At 43.0% G+C, this 18,118-nt stretch overlaps 1 protein-coding gene across 1 annotated transcript in view; it reads right to left on the minus strand.

Annotated features, from left to right (window-relative positions):
* Window positions 1-5,098: 5,098 nt before the first annotated feature.
* The window catches only part of LOC141102523 (pancreatic alpha-amylase-like), a 41,979-nt gene continuing 28,959 nt past the window's right edge, over window positions 5,099-18,118 (minus strand). Inside the window, exons 9-10 of the mRNA XM_073591454.1 lie at window positions 9,049-9,174; window positions 5,099-5,338 (exon numbers count right to left, since the gene is read on the minus strand). Coding sequence (XP_073447555.1) covers window positions 5,149-5,338; window positions 9,049-9,174 — 316 coding nt within the window. The 3' untranslated portion in view covers window positions 5,099-5,148. The remainder of the gene's footprint in view (window positions 5,339-9,048; window positions 9,175-18,118) is intronic.

The raw sequence follows: 18,118 nt of genomic DNA on the forward strand, positions 1-18,118 counted from the left end.
TTACAGCAGTGCCTGCTGGATAAAGTGAACTGATTAAAAAAGATCTTCCTTTATGCGCAGGGGTCTCCAAACTTTCAAAACAAAGGGCCAGTTTACTGCTTTTCAAACTTTAGGGGGGTCAGACTAATGCCAGTGGGAGTAGAATATGCCCTGCATAGTTGCCAACAGTCCCAATTTGCCTGAAACATTCATGGAATTCAGACCGATGTCCCGGTCTGACCATGTCCCGGTCAGAATCCACGAAAATGTGCTTTGTCCCAGGCAGGGGCAGACTGGGCCGGGGGGTCTAATCCCCCATAAAAAAGTTGCACTGTCACCCGGTGCAGCGTGAGCATGGTCGGCAAATGTGTCATTCAGGGCAGGCTGGTAGTTGGGACTGGATGATGGAGGCAGAGGGAGGGATGTCACAGAAAACTTCAGCCAGCTACTGTCTGAGTAGGCAGCAGGAGGAGGGCTGCCACACCTCCCAGCCAGTGGGTGCGCTGTTCATTGCTCTTTTACTGCCCATGTTGTGGCATGGAGCTGCCTTGGAAAGAAGCCAGCTGGGTTAGTGAACGAGGTGAGGAAGAACAAAGTTTATTATGGCTTAAATGTAATAGAATCTTGCTCTGTCTGCAAAGAACAAAGTGCATTATGGCTGAGAACCCAGCTCTCTCTCTCTCTCTCTCTATCCTTCTTTCTCTCTGTCCTTCCTCCTCTCTACTTCCCTCATCCCTCTTTCTTTATTTAATTCTCTCTCCCTCCATTCCTCTTTCTTACTTTCCTTCTCTCTCCCTCCTTCCATCCCTCTTTCTTTCCTTCCTTCTCTCTCCCTCCCTCAATTCTTCTTTCTTTCCTTGCTTTTCCCTCCCTCCCTCTCTCTTTCTTTCTCTCCTTCCCTCTCCCTCCCTCCATCCCTCTTTCTTTCCATGTTTTTTGCTTCTTCTAGACCACTCCTACAATGCATGCCATGCCCCCTAATTAAAATAATACTCCACCTACAGGCAAAAAGTGTCCCTAAAGATTTTTGGAGAATGTTGGCAACTATGGCCATGGCATTGCTATAGGCTTTGGTGGTTAGTGGGAGTAAAAAAAAATCCTGTGGTCAGTAGGAGGAAGAATAGTGCCTCATCATTGGTGTCAGTGGGAGAATTAGTTCCCCATCTCTGGGGTCAGTGGAAGGAATAGTGTCCCATCATTGGTATCAGTGGAAGGGATAGTGCCCCATCATTGGTATCAGTGGAAGGAATAGTGCCCCATCATTGGTATCAGTGGAAGAAATAGTGTTCCATCATTGGTGTCAGTGGGAGAAAGAGTGTCTTGTATCTGCGTAACAAATAGTGCACCAAGGGCCAGATAAAGGCAGGCAAAGGGCCACATACAACCCCTGGGCCGCAGTTTAAAGATCTCTGTTCATGGCCAATCTTCTTAATGTGTGTCACATATTTTTTCTTTCAGTGTGTAATAACCTAAAGGCCCCTTTCAGATGAAGAGGATCCGTCCAAGCGGATCCGTCTGCTCAACAGGGAATCTCTGCGCTGATCCACTCTGAGCAGGCTATGCAGAGCAGAAACAGCCCACTTTCCTCTACGGGGCGGTCGGATGGAAACATACTACATGTCTGTTTCCATCCGATTGTCATCTGATCCATCGGATGGATGGCGAATGCCACATGCTGTTTTTAGCAGACTTTATTGGATCGGATGCCCGTCGAATGTCCGCTGACATCCGCCACCCCATAGAGAACAATGGGGGGCCGATCGGGTCTGCCTGAAAAACGGACAGGCAGAAATCCCAATCGGTCCGCATGTATGAAAGGGGCCAATCAGACAGTACATCGATTACTAATTTGTTAATTTGAAGATGCATTTGTTACTGTATAGTTGTCCAGAGCCCCAGAGCAGACTCTCTCAGAGCTCATCAATGGTCAAGTTTTGGACAGTTAGCGTAACTAGATCAGGGAAGGTGAACAATATACATTTACTGATGTTCTAATGCCAAAACTGTGATTCCACTTGGAATTATTGACCTCTGTTTGCTTTAAACATTTCTTCCATTTTCAACGTGCAGCCACACCTGAATAGGTTTGCCTATTATTTACAATCTTTTTATCACTGTGTCCCAGGATTTCGAGGGTATCACAAAACACAGGTGGGAGCTGTACCTACATTCTTATTAAAACCAACACTTATGGGTGTGCTAGAACTAGTTCTTTAGTTAGGTAAACAAACATGTTTCCTTAGAGCTTGTTATAATTCAGATGGAAATCACAATGTAAATTTATTTTGGGCGTGGAAATTAAGAATATTTATTTACGGCCTCCAGGCAGCGCTGTATTATGGCCTAGGCCGACAAGACCCAGGCCTAGGGCGGCACTTCATGGGGGGCGGCAAAAACTCCCCACACTGCGTTGCCAAACTGCAAATCAGTGCAGCGTGACCTTCATCAGGGCAGGCAGGAGGAGCAGCTCCGCCAGTGGGCCGGGTCCTGCACCAATCCAGAGGTGGCATAATGTCACTAGCAGCGGCGGAAGAGGGGCCTGTATGAGCTGGAAGTCCCGGCAGACGAGGATGCTGGAGGCACTATACAAGTTGGCGGGAGGCGGAGTTTCTGGCTCTCTGTGCGGAGGTCAGGGGGGAGATCTACTGGAGGAAAGGAAGAAGCTGAGTGGAGTGGTCATGAAAAAAAACTGTCAGCACCAAAACAGATGGCACCAGGTGAGGCTGACAAGCACAGCACAGAGGTGACAGACAGGGACAGCTTGCTCTGTATCGTATGTGACAAAACCTTCTATAAAAAGTGTAAGTGCAGTGCTAAAAAATATGCATCAATACATACAAGTAAATATTGTGCACTCTGAGTTGTTATCACATTGGATTGGCCAGGCACCAGCTATTTATTCACTATTTTTTATGGTGAAGGGATCCACCACCCATCCATCAACTGTTGATTGATTTATGGATTCATATTTTGTTTTTTGATTGCAATTATCCACTCAGGCACTCTGAGTGCTATATGGGACATCTGATTTTATTGCACTTTATTTAATCTATACTAATCTATACTTTTTACTTGCTGTGTTTGCACATGATTATTATGTTTGTCACTATTATACGCTGACTCACCTTCAGTTTTAGACTGTTTGCACATATCAAGCTCACTGCAGGAATACCTTTACATTTATATTTACTTGTACGTATTGATGCATATTTTTTAGCACTGCACTTGCACTTTTTATAGAAGTTTTTTTCACATACTATACACTGGCCGATATTCAACAACGCAGCACCATTATTATATACTTCAATGCCCTCAGTCTCTAACTGTCCCTTGTGCCATGCCCGCAGTCTCTGACCATCCCTTGTGCCATGCCCGCAGTCTCTGACCATCCCTTGTGCCATGCCCACAGTCTCTAACCGACCCTTGTGCCATGTCCGCAGTTTCTAACCGTCCCTTGTGCCATGCCCGCACTCTGACCGTCCCTTGTGCCATGCCCACAGCCTCGGACGTCCCTTGTGCCATGCCCACAGCCTCGGACGTCCCTTGTGCCATGCCCTCAGTCTTGGACCATCCCTTGTGCCATGCCAACAGTCTCTGACTGTCCCTTAAGCCATGCCCCCAGTCTGTGACCATCCCTTGTGCCATGCCTGCAGTCTCTGACCATCCCTAATGCCATGCCCGCAGTCTCTGACCGTCCCTTGTGCCATGCCCGCTGTCTCTGTGGGCTGTGATGTAAGGGGGAGCCCTGTGGAATCTTGTGTAAAGAAAGGGCTGTGGTTACCAGAGACCCCCTTACATCAGAATTTCCCTTTACACCAGAGTCTGCAGCAGTCCCTTTTACATCAGAATTGTCAGAGTTCTGCTTTACATTGGGGGTCCAAAGAGTTCCCCCTTACATTGTGAAGAAGAACCCTGTGCTGGGTTTTATTAGCCTGACCTTCATGTAAATGGAGAAATCTGTTTTTTGCCAGTACGTTATGAGAAACTTACCCTAGAATGAAGCCCAACAGTACCGTGATATTACCGCTGAAACGGCTGACATCTACCTGGTCTTCATTCCAGGTTTGCAGCCTCCGGCTACATGAGTGGCCAGGGGCGCGATGACGTCACTACGGCTCTTGTTCGCGGGAGCCGCCATTTCTGGCAAAGGCTCTGAAGGTCCAGCACTGTAAGCTGGACCTGCAGAGCACATGCGCCGATGGTGTCAACGGCTGCACGCACTCTGAATATCTCCTAAAGGGTGCAAGTTTAGGAGATATTCACACTACCTACAGGTAAGCCTTACTATAGACTTACCTGTAGGTACAAGTGGTAGTACAGGGTTTACTACCACTTTAGGGGGTGCACGATTTTAGTTAGGCCTAGGGCAGCACAAAACCTAAATACACCACTGCCTCCAGGCTGTTCCTGATTGTTCCTATTTAGTCAACCAAGCACTGAATGTCTGTATGAAGTATGCAATTTGTTAATAATTATAATTGTATTACCACCAATAATAATATAAATACCATTCCCTGAGTATCAATATAAGTAATGTATAGCTACACTGTGAGGGTTATTTACTAAAGGAAAATCCACTTAGCACTGCAAGTGCACTTGGAAGTAAAGTCGCTGTAGGGGGGACATGCAAGGAAACTAAAAATCAACATTTTGGCTTGCACATGATTGGGTGATAAAATCAGCAGAGCTTCCCCTCATTTCAGATCTACCCCTTAGATTTAGAGCAACTGCACTTCCAAGTGCACTTGCAGTGCAAAGTGGATTTGCCTTTCGTAAATAACCCCCACTGCGTTTTAAAAGAACATTTGACTGGTTTAGTGAATATGGAACCCTTTGATGCCCATCCATATGCTAGAATAAAATTAGTTTGGGAAATGTAATGTTGAAGGTTTACAGGGTATATTTTTGGCTTATTGTATATAAGCAATTATGAAACACACACACACACAGACTAGGTAGTCTCCCTACTTTATTAATTGTAAATATAGACAGGATTAGAAACATTGCAGGTAGACTAACTAAACATTCCATTCATTATATAGTGAATCTCTATCATGTAAAAAGATGTGCTACATATATCCAAATATGAACTTGGCTTTCTCCACAACAGAGAGGTCACTTCAGTGTATGTGAAATAGATGTTCTTATAAAATGTATTTTTATAGCATTTCACAGTCTGGCATCAACATGGATGGCAGCGAAGGGGTCTTCATCATTGTTGCTGATCTGGAATCGAGCATTGCCATTGTAGTCCACACTGATCTGCCTACCGGTGCATCTAGAACCTTCCTTTTGGCCAGAGATGACATCACAGTAGGTACCAGCGGGAAGACCAGTATACAGAGTAACATCCATGTACCTGCAAGTCAAATAACAGGTATGTTATGACCTTAAAGTGTATTTTACCCCCAAAATTAAGATGTACTACATCTCCATGTTTATACATGGTACATATAGTTACAGTATATTAAAAACTATTCTATCACTTTAACCCCTTTATGACCACCCAACACATATGTGCAAAGGCAAAAAGGAGGCCGCGCCTCTGAAACATGTTGTCATAGCAACCTAATGTAAGCGTGCTAGAGGAGTTAGCTGTATCACCGTGCATCCCCTACACGGCCACGAGTGACGTCACGCAGCGCCGGCTGGTCCATGCGAGTTTTTGAGCAGCGTGTAATACAAGGAAGTAGGCTTTTTTTGCTTACAGTAACTACCCTTCACCACGCCGCAAGTCGCTGTGAGCCAACTGATCTTCACAGACCAGGAGAGGAGGCTTCTATGGAGCTGTTCATGCTTTTTTATACCGGATGTTTGTGATTGCAACCCTCGTTTCTATATATTGAATTTTATCAATTAAACAGTAATACACTAGGGCTGGCGTGCGCTCTCTCTTGCTTTATATACTTTCAGATTTATGTCCGTCACCCAGTGGACTTGTGGGAGAGCTGCAACACCTAGAGCGGAGAACATACATTCAGACTTTTACTGTTGGAATAGGAATAGTGGGGACAGCGCCACAATTGGTTTGTTTTGTGTTTGGAAGGTTTAACACTCACACGCTGCACATCTGCGTCACTGGGTGGCAGATATTTATGTGTTGAGAACACATTCACCAGCAGGAAGACTGAGCTGTCAAAGTCAGCTCTGAGTCCTAGCTAAAGATCAGTAGCCCACGGGACAGGCTTCCAATCACGTGACCTCTGTGATAGTGGTCATATGATCGCTGATGTTTCCCTTCCCTGGGCATTCCAAAGGGATACCGGGGTGGATGGGAAAGGGTTAAAAAAACTAGTAATCCTGGCATTTCCTCGAGTTTCCTGTTTCAAACCATGACAAGCAGAGAAGTAGATCTATACTGCTGTGGTCATTTTGTGGCCCTGAGATTTCTGCTGGCAGTTATAGGTTGCCATGCTGACGCACGATGAGCATGTATTTCCTGTGGGCAGTTGTGTGGCCATGCCCCCCCCCAGCTTTTTTTATTTTAGTGGGGGGGCTTAAATCTCACACACACTGGAAGCTACTATTAAAAAAATGCTGCTGGTGGGGAAGATGGGGAAGTTAATTCCCTGCTGTGCATGATGTAAGACAGCTCACCCTCTGTATAATGTATATCATGTAGTACAGTCTACCCACCAGCCTGCTGTATGTGACATATGCAGTAGATGGGGAACTTCCCCAAAGTGTATGTATGATTGTAAATACATACTTCTTTTTAAACAACAAACATGTTATACATACCTAAATGAAAGAAAAAATTCCTACGAGCCACACTGAATCCAATGCTAAGTATAAACACTACTCAGCTGCATACAAAACCACGTCTCATATTGCGTGTAGATAGCAAATCAATAAATAAAGTGATGCGCTAGAGTGTGCTAGGTGTGCCCATGTGATGACACAACACTAATTAATCACAAAATCAATAAGTATTAATAAATATAAAGTGCATAAGCAAATACGGTAAACATAAACCACATAATGTTTTAAACATACATCATACGTGAAAACAAATGCCAAAAAAGTGCCAAGTGCCAAACAAACTGTAAAGTGCTGAGTGCCACACAATGCATTTACACAATATATCTTAAGGAGCTACATGAATATATTGAGCATGTAAACAGTCCTGCACATAGATAATAAAGTGCTTGTATAAGATCTTCAAAGGTGATCTATCCAAAACGTGCTTAAATCTCCACGTGCCACGGATCATGCGATGGTGCAATACAGGTGACCCCCAAGGTAATGCGCTCACCTCAGAAACTGTGACTAAGTCACTAGACACAGAGAGAAAACGCTTTTGAGCGTCCCCGGGCTCTGTGCAGATTACAGGATAAGTTAATGGATGAGAAGAAAGAACCATATAGCGTAATACGTTTTAATTTATTTATTCCAAACCAGATAAAAACACTCACCCCAAGAAGGGGTACTCACATTTCCAGGGTGTGTCAATGCACCACCCTATAGCAAGCATGTATACAGGTACAGCAGCGAGGATATGGCGTCCGTCCCAACACTGGCAGCGATCGCTGCCTAACACTCCATCCTGGCCCCTCCCCTGATGTTTCCCTTCCCTGAGCATTCCAAAGGGATACCGGGGTGGATGGGAAAGGGTTAAAAAAACTAGTAAACCTGGCATTTCCTCGAGGTTCCTGTTTCAAACCATGACATAAAGCGCTGCGTAAACTGTCGGCGCTATATAAATCCCGTATAATAATAATAATAATAATAATGACAAGCAGAGTAGTAGATCCATACTGCTGTGGTCAATTTGTGGCCCTGAGATTTCTGCTGGCAGTTATAGGTTTCCATGCTGACGCACGATGAGCATGTATTTCCTGCTGTATGTGACATATGCAGTAGATGGGGAACTTCCCCAAAGTGTGTGTGTGATTGTAAATACACATTTCTTTTTAAAAAACAAACATGTTATACATACCTGCTCTGTGCAATGGTTTTACACAGAACAGCCCGACCTTCAGCTCCTGCTGCTGTCTCTGAGCCTATGAGGAGGGAGAGAGGTGCTGCCCTGGTTCACAGCGCTGGTTTGAGATTAGGCTCAGTTAAGTATAAGGGGTGGCTGGGAGGGAGCTGCACAGAGATTGTTTATTTTAAAGTAGAACTTTAGGCCTAAAATAAAAAAAAGTTCAAACAGGCAGGAATTTGAATGCGGAAGAGACATGCTTTGTCTCTTCTGCATTAAAGTTACCTACCTGCCCGTATGCCCTTGAACAGTGAGCCATGCATCCGCAGCTTACTGTAATGCTGTGTACACACGAGTGGAATGTCAGACAGAAAAAGTCCGACGGGAGCTTTTCATCGTATATTCCGATAGTGTGTATGCCCCATCTGACTTTTTACGTCGAAAATTCTGACGAACCTAGAAAGAGAACATGTCCTATCGGGAAAACTGCTCGTCTGTATGCTGTTCCGACGTATGCTTTGAAGCAAGTATGAGATGGAAGCTATTGGCTACTGGCTATTGAACTTCCTTTTTCTAGTCCCGTCATACGTGTTGTACGTCACCGCGTTCTGGATGGTCAGAATTTGGTGTGACCATGTGTATACAGGACAGCTTGAGCGGAATTCCGTCGGAACTCCGTCGGAAAAACCTTCTGAGTTTATTCCGACGGGAAAACCGGTCGTTTGTACAGGGCATGAGAATTTGACAATGCCAAATCTGACTCAACTCCTGCGCATGTGACAGTGATGTCATCCCTGTCCGACCAATGGAAGCGGCCAGCAGTCAAGACCCAGAAGCCGGCCACCCGAAGATGTTAGTGGCCAAGCGAGGAGCTCAGGGACGACGCTTCGCTGAAATATGAGTGAGTATAGTTCCACTTTAAAGTAAAAAACCTTCAGCCTTTACAACCACTTTAAGTAATGCCATCATATGCTATTGCTCTTCCTTGCCATAAAATAAACTAGCATATATAAAGTTCCTACAGGATGGATTTTTTTTTCCAATCTCAAGAAGCCACATATGTTTACACCATGTTGTTTATATAGCTACTACCCTCCGAATTTGTAAAATCAAATCACAATTCCAGTAATCATATGCACATTTACCAGTCATCGTTGTTAAAGATGATGAAGCCTCTGTTTCCACGACCGAAGGCCACCTGATTACTTCCATTATCCCACCAGTTAGAGAAGGGCTGTCCATCTACCACATTACGGAAGATGGCCATGTTCCTAACAAGGAAAACACATTACTATTAGGACATTGATTAGCTGAAATTGAAAGATATTTTAAAGCAGAACCAAGGGCGTACATATAGGAGGGTTATACCACTTGTCAGGGTTTTTCTTTTACAAATACAGTATGTACCATTGGGGAGATGTCCCTTCCCTTTTTAGCCTACAGCCAAAACAGGAAGTGGGAGCAAATCCCTCCAAAGTGAGGGAGTCCCTGCTTGTCACCGGGGTCACCAGATCTTGTGTCCCCATTGGAATATTTCCTCTCTATTAGACTCGGTTCACAGTGGGGTGGTTTCAAAGTCACCCGACTCTGAAGCCGCCCCACACAGCGCGACTTCAGCGTGGCTTGCAAACTACTTCTTTAATATAAGTTAATGCAAGCTGCTCCAAGGTTACCCCCGAGTAGTGCAGGAACCTTTTTCTAAGTCAGAGCGACTTGAGTCGCTTTGATTAGAATAGTTCCATTACACTGAATGGAGCATGACTTGTCAGGCAACTAAGTCACCTGACAAGTCGCCCGAGTGTGAACCAAGCCTTATTGTTCTGGGGACAACCCAAAATTTGTGCTTTTTTTCATTCTTAGTGTTAACTGTAAACAGGACAGATAAAGAGGGTGATTGCCTTAAAAGGGATGCAGACAGAAATAAAAAAATGACAGTTGCTCTATTCCCTCTCCACTATATCTAAAACTGAAAATTTGGCTTCTGAGAGGGCATGTTGGCTAAATGCAAGATTACAGTGTCAATAGAAAAGGTGCTATAGTGTGCAAGTCTCACATTAGCCTATCACTAACTATCAACTTTTGTTGTTTTTTTTTCTTATTTTCTCTTTTTCTTTTTTGTTTTTCTTCCTTCTCTCCTGGCATCCAACAGACAGGGCCCAACAATAAACTGCGCATTAAAGTGTTGTAGTATTCACTATCACTATGGAGGCAATAAAATTTGGGTCACTTATTGCTAGGGGTCTTAATACCCCACAGAAGAGATCACAGATTTTATATAATATGCATAAGCAAAGAGTTCAGATACTTTTCTTACAGGAGACTAGGGATGGGCGAACGGTTCGGTCCAAGCATTGTGCGGTGTTCGCAGCAAATTAGAAAGCCGCTGAACCCCGTTAAAGTCTATGGGACACTAACATGAAAAACCAAAAGTGGTGATTTTAAAGGCTTATATGCAAGTTATTGCCATAAAAAGTGTTTGGGGACCCGGGTCCTGCCCCAGGGGACATGTATCAATGCAAAAAAAAATTTTTTAAACGGCCGTTTTTTCGGGAGCAGTGATTTTAATAATGCTTAAAGTGAAGCAATAAAAATGAAATATTTCTTCAAATATCGTGCCTGGGGGGTGTCTATAGTATGCCTGTAAAGTGGCACAGTTTTTCCATGTTTAGAACAGTACCACAGCAAAATGACATTTCTAAAGGAAAAAAAGTCATTTAAAACCCTTTGGGTCTGGTATTAATATTAAGGGGAACCCTGAACCAAAAATTAAAAGAAAAAAAATGCGTGGGGGTCCATCCAAAATCCATACCAGGACCTTCAGGTCTGGTATGGATATTAAGGGGAACCCTGCACCAGATTAAAAAAAAAATGGCGTAAGGCCCCCCCCCAAAATCCATACCAGACCCTTATCCAAGCACGCAAACTGACGGGCCGCAGGAAAAGAGGGGGGGACGAGAGAGTGCCCCCCCTCCTGAACCGTTGCAGGCCACATGCCCTCAACATGGGGAGGGTGCTTTAGAGTAGCCCCCCAAAGCACCTTGTCCCCATGCTGATGGGGACAAGGGCCTCATCCCCACAACCCTTGCCTGGTGGTTGTGGGGGTCTGCCGGCGGAATCGGAATCTGGAAGCCCCCTTTAAGGGGACCCCCAGATCCCGCCCCCCATATGAATTGGTAGCGGGTACATTATACCCCTGCCATTTCACAAAAAAAATTTCAAAAATAGTAAAAAAGACAGGAGACACTTTGGGACAAGTCCTTTATTAAAAAATAAAAAATAAAAATGTCCCGCGATGTAGATCCATCTCACGCCACCCGACGGACTGAAAAAATTAAAATAAAAAAGCCGCAACAGCTCTGCCCCCATGGAAGGCTCCCGCTGAGTGACGCATCTTCCCGATGGCAAACGGACGAGCCTGCCTTTCTCTGTCGTCAGGTGGCATCAGAGGGGGGGCGGGGTCACCCATTTACATCACTGGGTGGCCTCGCCCTCAGCTATATAACAGCTGTCACCGGGAAAAAGCGTTACTCAGCGGGAGCCTCCCAAGCTTTTTTTTTCGGTCCGTCGGGTGGCGTGAGATGGATTTACATTGTGGGACATTTTTATTTTTTATTTTATAATAAAGGACTTGTCCCAAAGTGTCTCCTGTCTTTACAATTTTTGACACTTTTTCTTGTGAAATGGTAGGGGTACAATGTGCCTGTTACCAATTCACATTGGGGGGGAAGCCAGGATCTGGGGGTCCCCTTGTTAAAAGGGTCTTCCAGATTCCAATAAGCCCCCCGCATGCAGACCCCCACAACCACTGGCAAGGGTTGTAGGGATGAGGCCCTTGTCGGTGCTTTAGGGGCGACTCCAAAGCACACCCCCCATCTTGAGGGCATATGTCCTGTTATGGTTCAGGAAGGGGGGGCACTCTCTCATCCCCCCCCTTTTCCTTCCAGGTTGCATGCTCAGATAAGGGTCTGGTATTTAATTTTTGGTTCGGGGTTCCCCTTAATATTCATACCAGACCCGAAGGGCCTGGTAATGGACTGAGGGGGGAACCCATGCCATTTTTTCAATGAGTTTTATCTATATTGCAAAGACCTGACAATTCATTACAGCCGCAATCAGTTTTAAATTACTTTTTTTTCCTTTAGAAATGTCATTTTGCTGTGGTATTGTTCTAAACATGGGAAAACTGTGCCACTTTACAGGCATACTATAGACACCCCCCAGGCACAATATTTAAAGGAATATTTAATTTTGCTTCAGATCAATCTTCTTAAGTGCCATTTGCATGATCTTCAACTAGTTGATGAGTGGCGGATATTACACCCAACCGAGCGCGATTATACTTGTCATTCTTTAACTCATAAAACATACAGTAGGATATACATGTTTTTTGTTTCGCATAACCTACTTAGTTGGCAACCCCGGGCATACATTGGAACTCAACTTTGGTCAGACCATTTCCCCCTTTTTTTCTTAATTAATATGCCGCAATTTTCTAAACCTGTAGCTTCTTGGAGGCTGAATGAAAGCCTCCTAAAAAATTAATTGACATGGGTGGCGGTTAGACGAGCGGTTTCTCAGTTTTTATCAAAGACATGGGGGATACGACAGCGCAACCACTTAAATGGGAGGCTTTGAGGTGTGTCATAAGAGGGATCCTCAATTAAGGCACTTCCATTGGGTAAGAGTCCAGGTCCTGATGGCTTTTTAACAGTGTTTTATAAACGAATTCAGGATGTTTTATCACCAATTTTGGACACTACATTCAATTCAATTTCAGATTCATGTACTTTCTTTCATCAAGTGCAGGAAGCTCATATTACTCTTGTTCATAAAGACCATAAAGATCCTGCTGAATGTTCAAGTTATCATCGAATTTCTTTAATAAATGTTGACCTTAAAATTTATGCTAAAAAAATAGCAGCTCGTTTACAAGCAGTTATTCCTTCTATTATTGGTTTAGATCAGGTGGGCTTTGTCCCAACTCAAAAAGCAAGGGATAACACTATTAAAATATTATCTCTTATTTCACATTGCCAGCTACAAAAAGTCCCGTTGTGTCCTCTTTCGATATACGCGGAAAAGTCATTTGATCGCCTAGATTGGGAGTTTTTGAAAGCAACACTGGAACAACTAGGTTAATACCCAGTCTTAATTAAAAAAATGATGGTCTTGTATTGCGCTCCATCAGCTCATATTAGAGTGAATGGCCTACTTTTGGACCCGGTTTATTTATTGAATGGAACCCGTCAGGGGTGTCCCCTTTCGCCACTCTCACTGTATATACTAGCAATGGAGCATTTGGTGATGACTTTGCGTGCTAACAACTCAATACAGGGTGTTGACATTGTTAGTAAGCAATTAAAGATAAGTTTGTTTGCGGATGATCTCTTGCTCCATATAAGTAATCCAATAATTGCATTTCCTGCGCTTGTAGCCTCCCTGGCAGTATGATTATGTCAGATTTTTGAATCTCAAAGCGGTACATTGTTTTGCATAGAAATTTGGCATTTTATAATATAGGCCTGTAATTCTTAGGAATAACTCACTTAAATCTGTCCAAACAAGAGTCTAGTAGACATCCCGGGTATGATAAAGTTTGAAACACAAAATCATAAATGATAATATAATACATAACTATAAATAATTTTAAAAAACAATAATTTAAAAATAATAAAATGAATTTCCCCACAAATCACTATCGCTCAATTCTGCAAGTTTTCGAATTTACTATCGCTGTTCTCTAGCTGGTCTAAAACTGCTTTTGACGTAAAGGGACACTTTTTGGATGCCATGGACATTCTCAAGTTTCCAGGCAGAAAGAACAGTATATATAATATAAAAGTGCAGGCAGGGCACTAGACAAAGCACTAGGGACAAAAGGGAGGTGAAATTATTTGATACTGTAATATAATCTTACAGATTACAGTGTACTGTATGTGTTATGTTTTTTTGTACTTTTTGAATTTGCCGCCGGGCTCTGCCCCATGCGTCGCGATGCTCGCAGGGAATGGAGCCCAGAGCACAGAGCATCGAACGGAGGATCCAGCACAGTGGGGGGGGGACACTGCAGGATCCTGGGGACAAGGTAGGTTACCTGTACCAGGATTCTGCAATGCAATCCTGAGTGTGGCTCAGGGTTACCGCTAATGGTAATGAAAATTATCCCCGAGCCACACTTGGGATTATCGTCAGGGAGGTTAAAGGAATTAGAACTTTTCGGTACTCTAAGCAATTTTAAAATTAACGCGGCAAAATCACACTGTCTAAATATTACACTTGCAGAGGACAATCAAGTTTCTCTTGCTGATAATTTTTTTATTCCAATGGGCCCAGTATTCTATGAATTATTTAGGGATTCAGATACCCAGACAACTCTATAAATTGTACGAGCTCAATTACCTGCCACTTGTGAAAGTCATGCAATTGCGTCTTAAGAAATTGTCACCAATGTGAAACTCATGGCTGGGACGGATGTCACTCTTTAAGAAGGACATCCTTCCTAGATTTGTTTATATTTTTCAAACAATCCCAGTTAGGGTCCCACGTTCTTTTTTCAGATCGACTTGATCTACTGTACTAAAATATATTTGGCCTAGATTCCTGGCTAGACTCAGATATGAAATCCTAGTGAAGAGGAGAGATGCTGGCAGCGCAGGTCTGCCGCACTTTGAATTATACCATGCAGCGGCTTTACTTAGTAGGGTGCCAGATTGGTTCCACCATGGATCTCTCAAGCAGTGGGTTACACTTGAGTCCGATTTAGTGTCTATACCACTGACTTCTCTTCCATGGCTTCTTCCTATTGATCAGCCACGTTCAACACAAATAACACCTTTGATTACCTCTTTGTTATATGTATGGGACAAATTTACCCAGGGTCCTCACCAGGTATGGCAGAAAAAAAGTTCTAGCAACTACTTCAACCTTCACCTATTTGTCATTCATGTACAAATAGAATGGCGACTCTCCCCAGAGGCGCGATAAAAAAAAAGTAAAAAAGGGCTAACCCTTCTCCATTTTATTTGAAACTAAAAAAACTTTTTTCCTAGTGATACATGTTAGGGGGTATTATTATAAAAAAAAAAAAAAAAAAAAGCAGAGCTATTCATCCTGTGAAACTGTATGTACATTCTTTGTGTACGAATGGGAGCAAAATCAAATGTTTTTAGACTATTTTCTCTCCAAGTGAAATGTTTTAAGTCATACTGAATAGAGTGAATCAGGAAAATACCTCAATGTGGTCACTCAATGGAGTTAAGGCTAATAAATATTTATTTCCAATAATTATCGGTTACATCTAGTGCCCATAATAAGGTATTTTCGAGATTCACTCTATTCTGAATGAATAATAACATTCAACCTGAAGAGAAAATATCCTAAAAGCATTTCATTTTACTTCAATTCACTCACAAATTTGCCTATAAATAGCTCTGTGATTTTTTTTTAGAGTTAAACAGTATTCAAGAAATTATGGAATTTTTGAGTTTAAGGAATTTATGGTAACACAAAATGTGTGTAGAGTTCTGGAAGAAAGTTTGATAGCTATTAGACAACCTTCAAAAACGTTTCTAGCATTGACATGTCTTACACAGCCTGAAAAATTCATACAGTGCCCAATGTGTATTAGAAATAAATATTTATATATATATATATATATATATATATATATATATTTATTTATTTATCTCACCCCCCACATTTTTGTAAATATTTTACTATATCTTTTCATGTGACAACCCTGAAGAAACTTTGCTACAATATAAAGTGGTGAGTGTACAGCTTGTTTAACAGTGTAAATTTTGACACATTTTTGCGACCATTGGCATTTTTACAGCGATCAGTGCTAAAAAATGCATTGATTACTGTAAAAATGTCACTGGCAGTGAAGGGGTTAACACTAGGGGGCAGTGAAGGGGTTAATGTGTTCTCTAGTGTGTGTTCTAACTGAAGGGGGATGGGGACTGTGCAGGGAAGATAACAGATCGCTGTTCATACTCTGTATGAACTGACTATCTGTCACTTCTCCCCTCAGAGTACCGGAAACTGTGTGTTTACACACACAGTTCTGGATTCTCCGTGTCTCAGCAGCGATCGTGTGAGTCTGGCAGTGATCGAGACCGCCGGGCACTGGTATCGGCTCGGGGGGCGAGCAGGGGGCGTGCGTACGCCCCCTAGTAGCCACAGGGCGAAGTGATGTTACATAACATCGTTTTGCCCAGCTGTGCCATTCTGCCGCAGTACAACTGCGGCGGCTGGTCGGCAAGTGGTTAAGCAAGGCAGTGGTCGTCTTGGAGGTGTGTTTGGGGTCAATATGTTGGAATACTGCCCTGCGGCCCAGTCTCCAAAGGGAGGGGACTCATGCTCTGCTTCAGTATGTCACAGTACTTATTGGCATTCATGGTCCTCTCAATGAACTGTAGCTCCCCAGTGCTCAGCTGCAGCACTCATGCAGCCCCAGACCATGACATTCCCACCACCATACTTGACTGTAGACAAGACACCCTTGTCTTTGTACTCCTCACCTGGTTGCTGCCACACACGCTTGACACCATGTGAACCAAATACTTTTATCTTGGTCTCATCAGACAGCAGGACATGGTTCCAGTAATCCATGTCCTTAGTCTGCTTGTCTTCAGCAAACATTTTTTGGGCTTTCTTGTGCATCATCTTCAGAAGAGACTTCTTTCTGGGATGACAGTCATGCAGTTGATGCAGTGTGCGGGGTTTGGTCTGAGCACTGACAGGCTGACCCCCCACCCCTTCAACCTCTACAGAAATACTGGCAGCACTCATACGTCTATTTCCCCAAAGACAACCTCTGGATATGATGCTGAGCATGTGCACTCAACTTCTTTGGTAGACCATGGCGAGGCCTGTTCTGAGTGGAACCTGTCCTGTTAAACCACTGTATGGTCTTGACCACCATGCTGCAGATCAGTTTCAGGGTCTTGGCAATCATCTTATAGTCTAGGCCATCTTTATGTAGAGCAACAATTCTTTTTTTCAGATCCTCAGAGAGTTCTTTGCCATGAGGTGCCATGTTGAACTTCCAGTCACCAGTATGAGAGAGTGAGAGTGATAACACCAAATTTAACACACCTGCTCCCCATTCACACCTGAAACTTTGTAACACTAATGAGTCACATGACACTGGGGAGAGAAAATAGCTAATTGGGCCCAATTTGAACATTTTCACTTAGGGATGTACTCACTTTTATTGCCAGCGGTTTAGACATTAATGGCTGTGTGTTGAGTTATTTTGAGGGGACAGCAAATTTACACTGTTATACAAGCTGTACACTCACTACTTCGTAGAAAAGTGTAATTTATTCAATGTTGTCACATGAAAAGATATAAGAAAATATTTACAAAAATGTGAGGGGTGTACTCACTTTTGTGAGATACTGTATATATATATATATATATATATATATATATATATATATATATATACTGATTTATACCCTCAAAAATCTATTAAAGTGTTGAACCCACAACAGTAAAATCAGTCTGTATATGCAGTAAAGCATTCTTGTTATACTCACTGTGGAACCTACGAGGTTAATTCTCCGCATTGTGTAAAACATCAGTTTGAACTGATCTTCTCTGATCCTCCCCTACAGTTCCCAATCCATCTGCTGATAGTACAGAGCATTGGTGTGTATTTCTAGAGAGTTTTTTTTTTCTTTTTTGGGAGGGTGCATGTGATCAGCACAGGGCCAATCAGCACTGTCCAGACAGAGGGTCAGGGGTCATGCGTCCACATAGGACAGTCAGAGGAGAATGAAAACACTTCCTACAAGCTTTAGTCAGTGCTCAAGCCGGACACTGAAAAAAGTCACAAGACTGCTATATACTGCTGATGAGAAAGGTATTTAGCAGTTTATGTTTACTAAAATAATTGAATTTCCATGTTCTGTTTACTGTGGGAGACCAAATATAGTGAATGCAGGGTCCTGGGTTTGAAGCTTTCTTTTTTTTGTTTTTGTTTTTGTAAACCTAAAATAGTTGCCTATTACGTTAAGATTTACAATGTGCATAATTAAAATTTATTTTTAGGACTAATTTTTATCAGACACATATACTTGGACAGAGATATAAATATAAAGTAGCACGGAAGGAAATGTGGAAATCAAACCAAATATTTTAGGATTAGGGATGAGCCCGATGTTCGAGTCGAACGTAAGTTCGAGTTGAACATCGGGTGTTCGCCTG

This window comes from Aquarana catesbeiana, linkage group LG07, assembly GCF_042186555.1.
Source record: "Aquarana catesbeiana isolate 2022-GZ linkage group LG07, ASM4218655v1, whole genome shotgun sequence".
Lineage (NCBI taxonomy): Eukaryota > Metazoa > Chordata > Amphibia > Anura > Ranidae > Aquarana > Aquarana catesbeiana.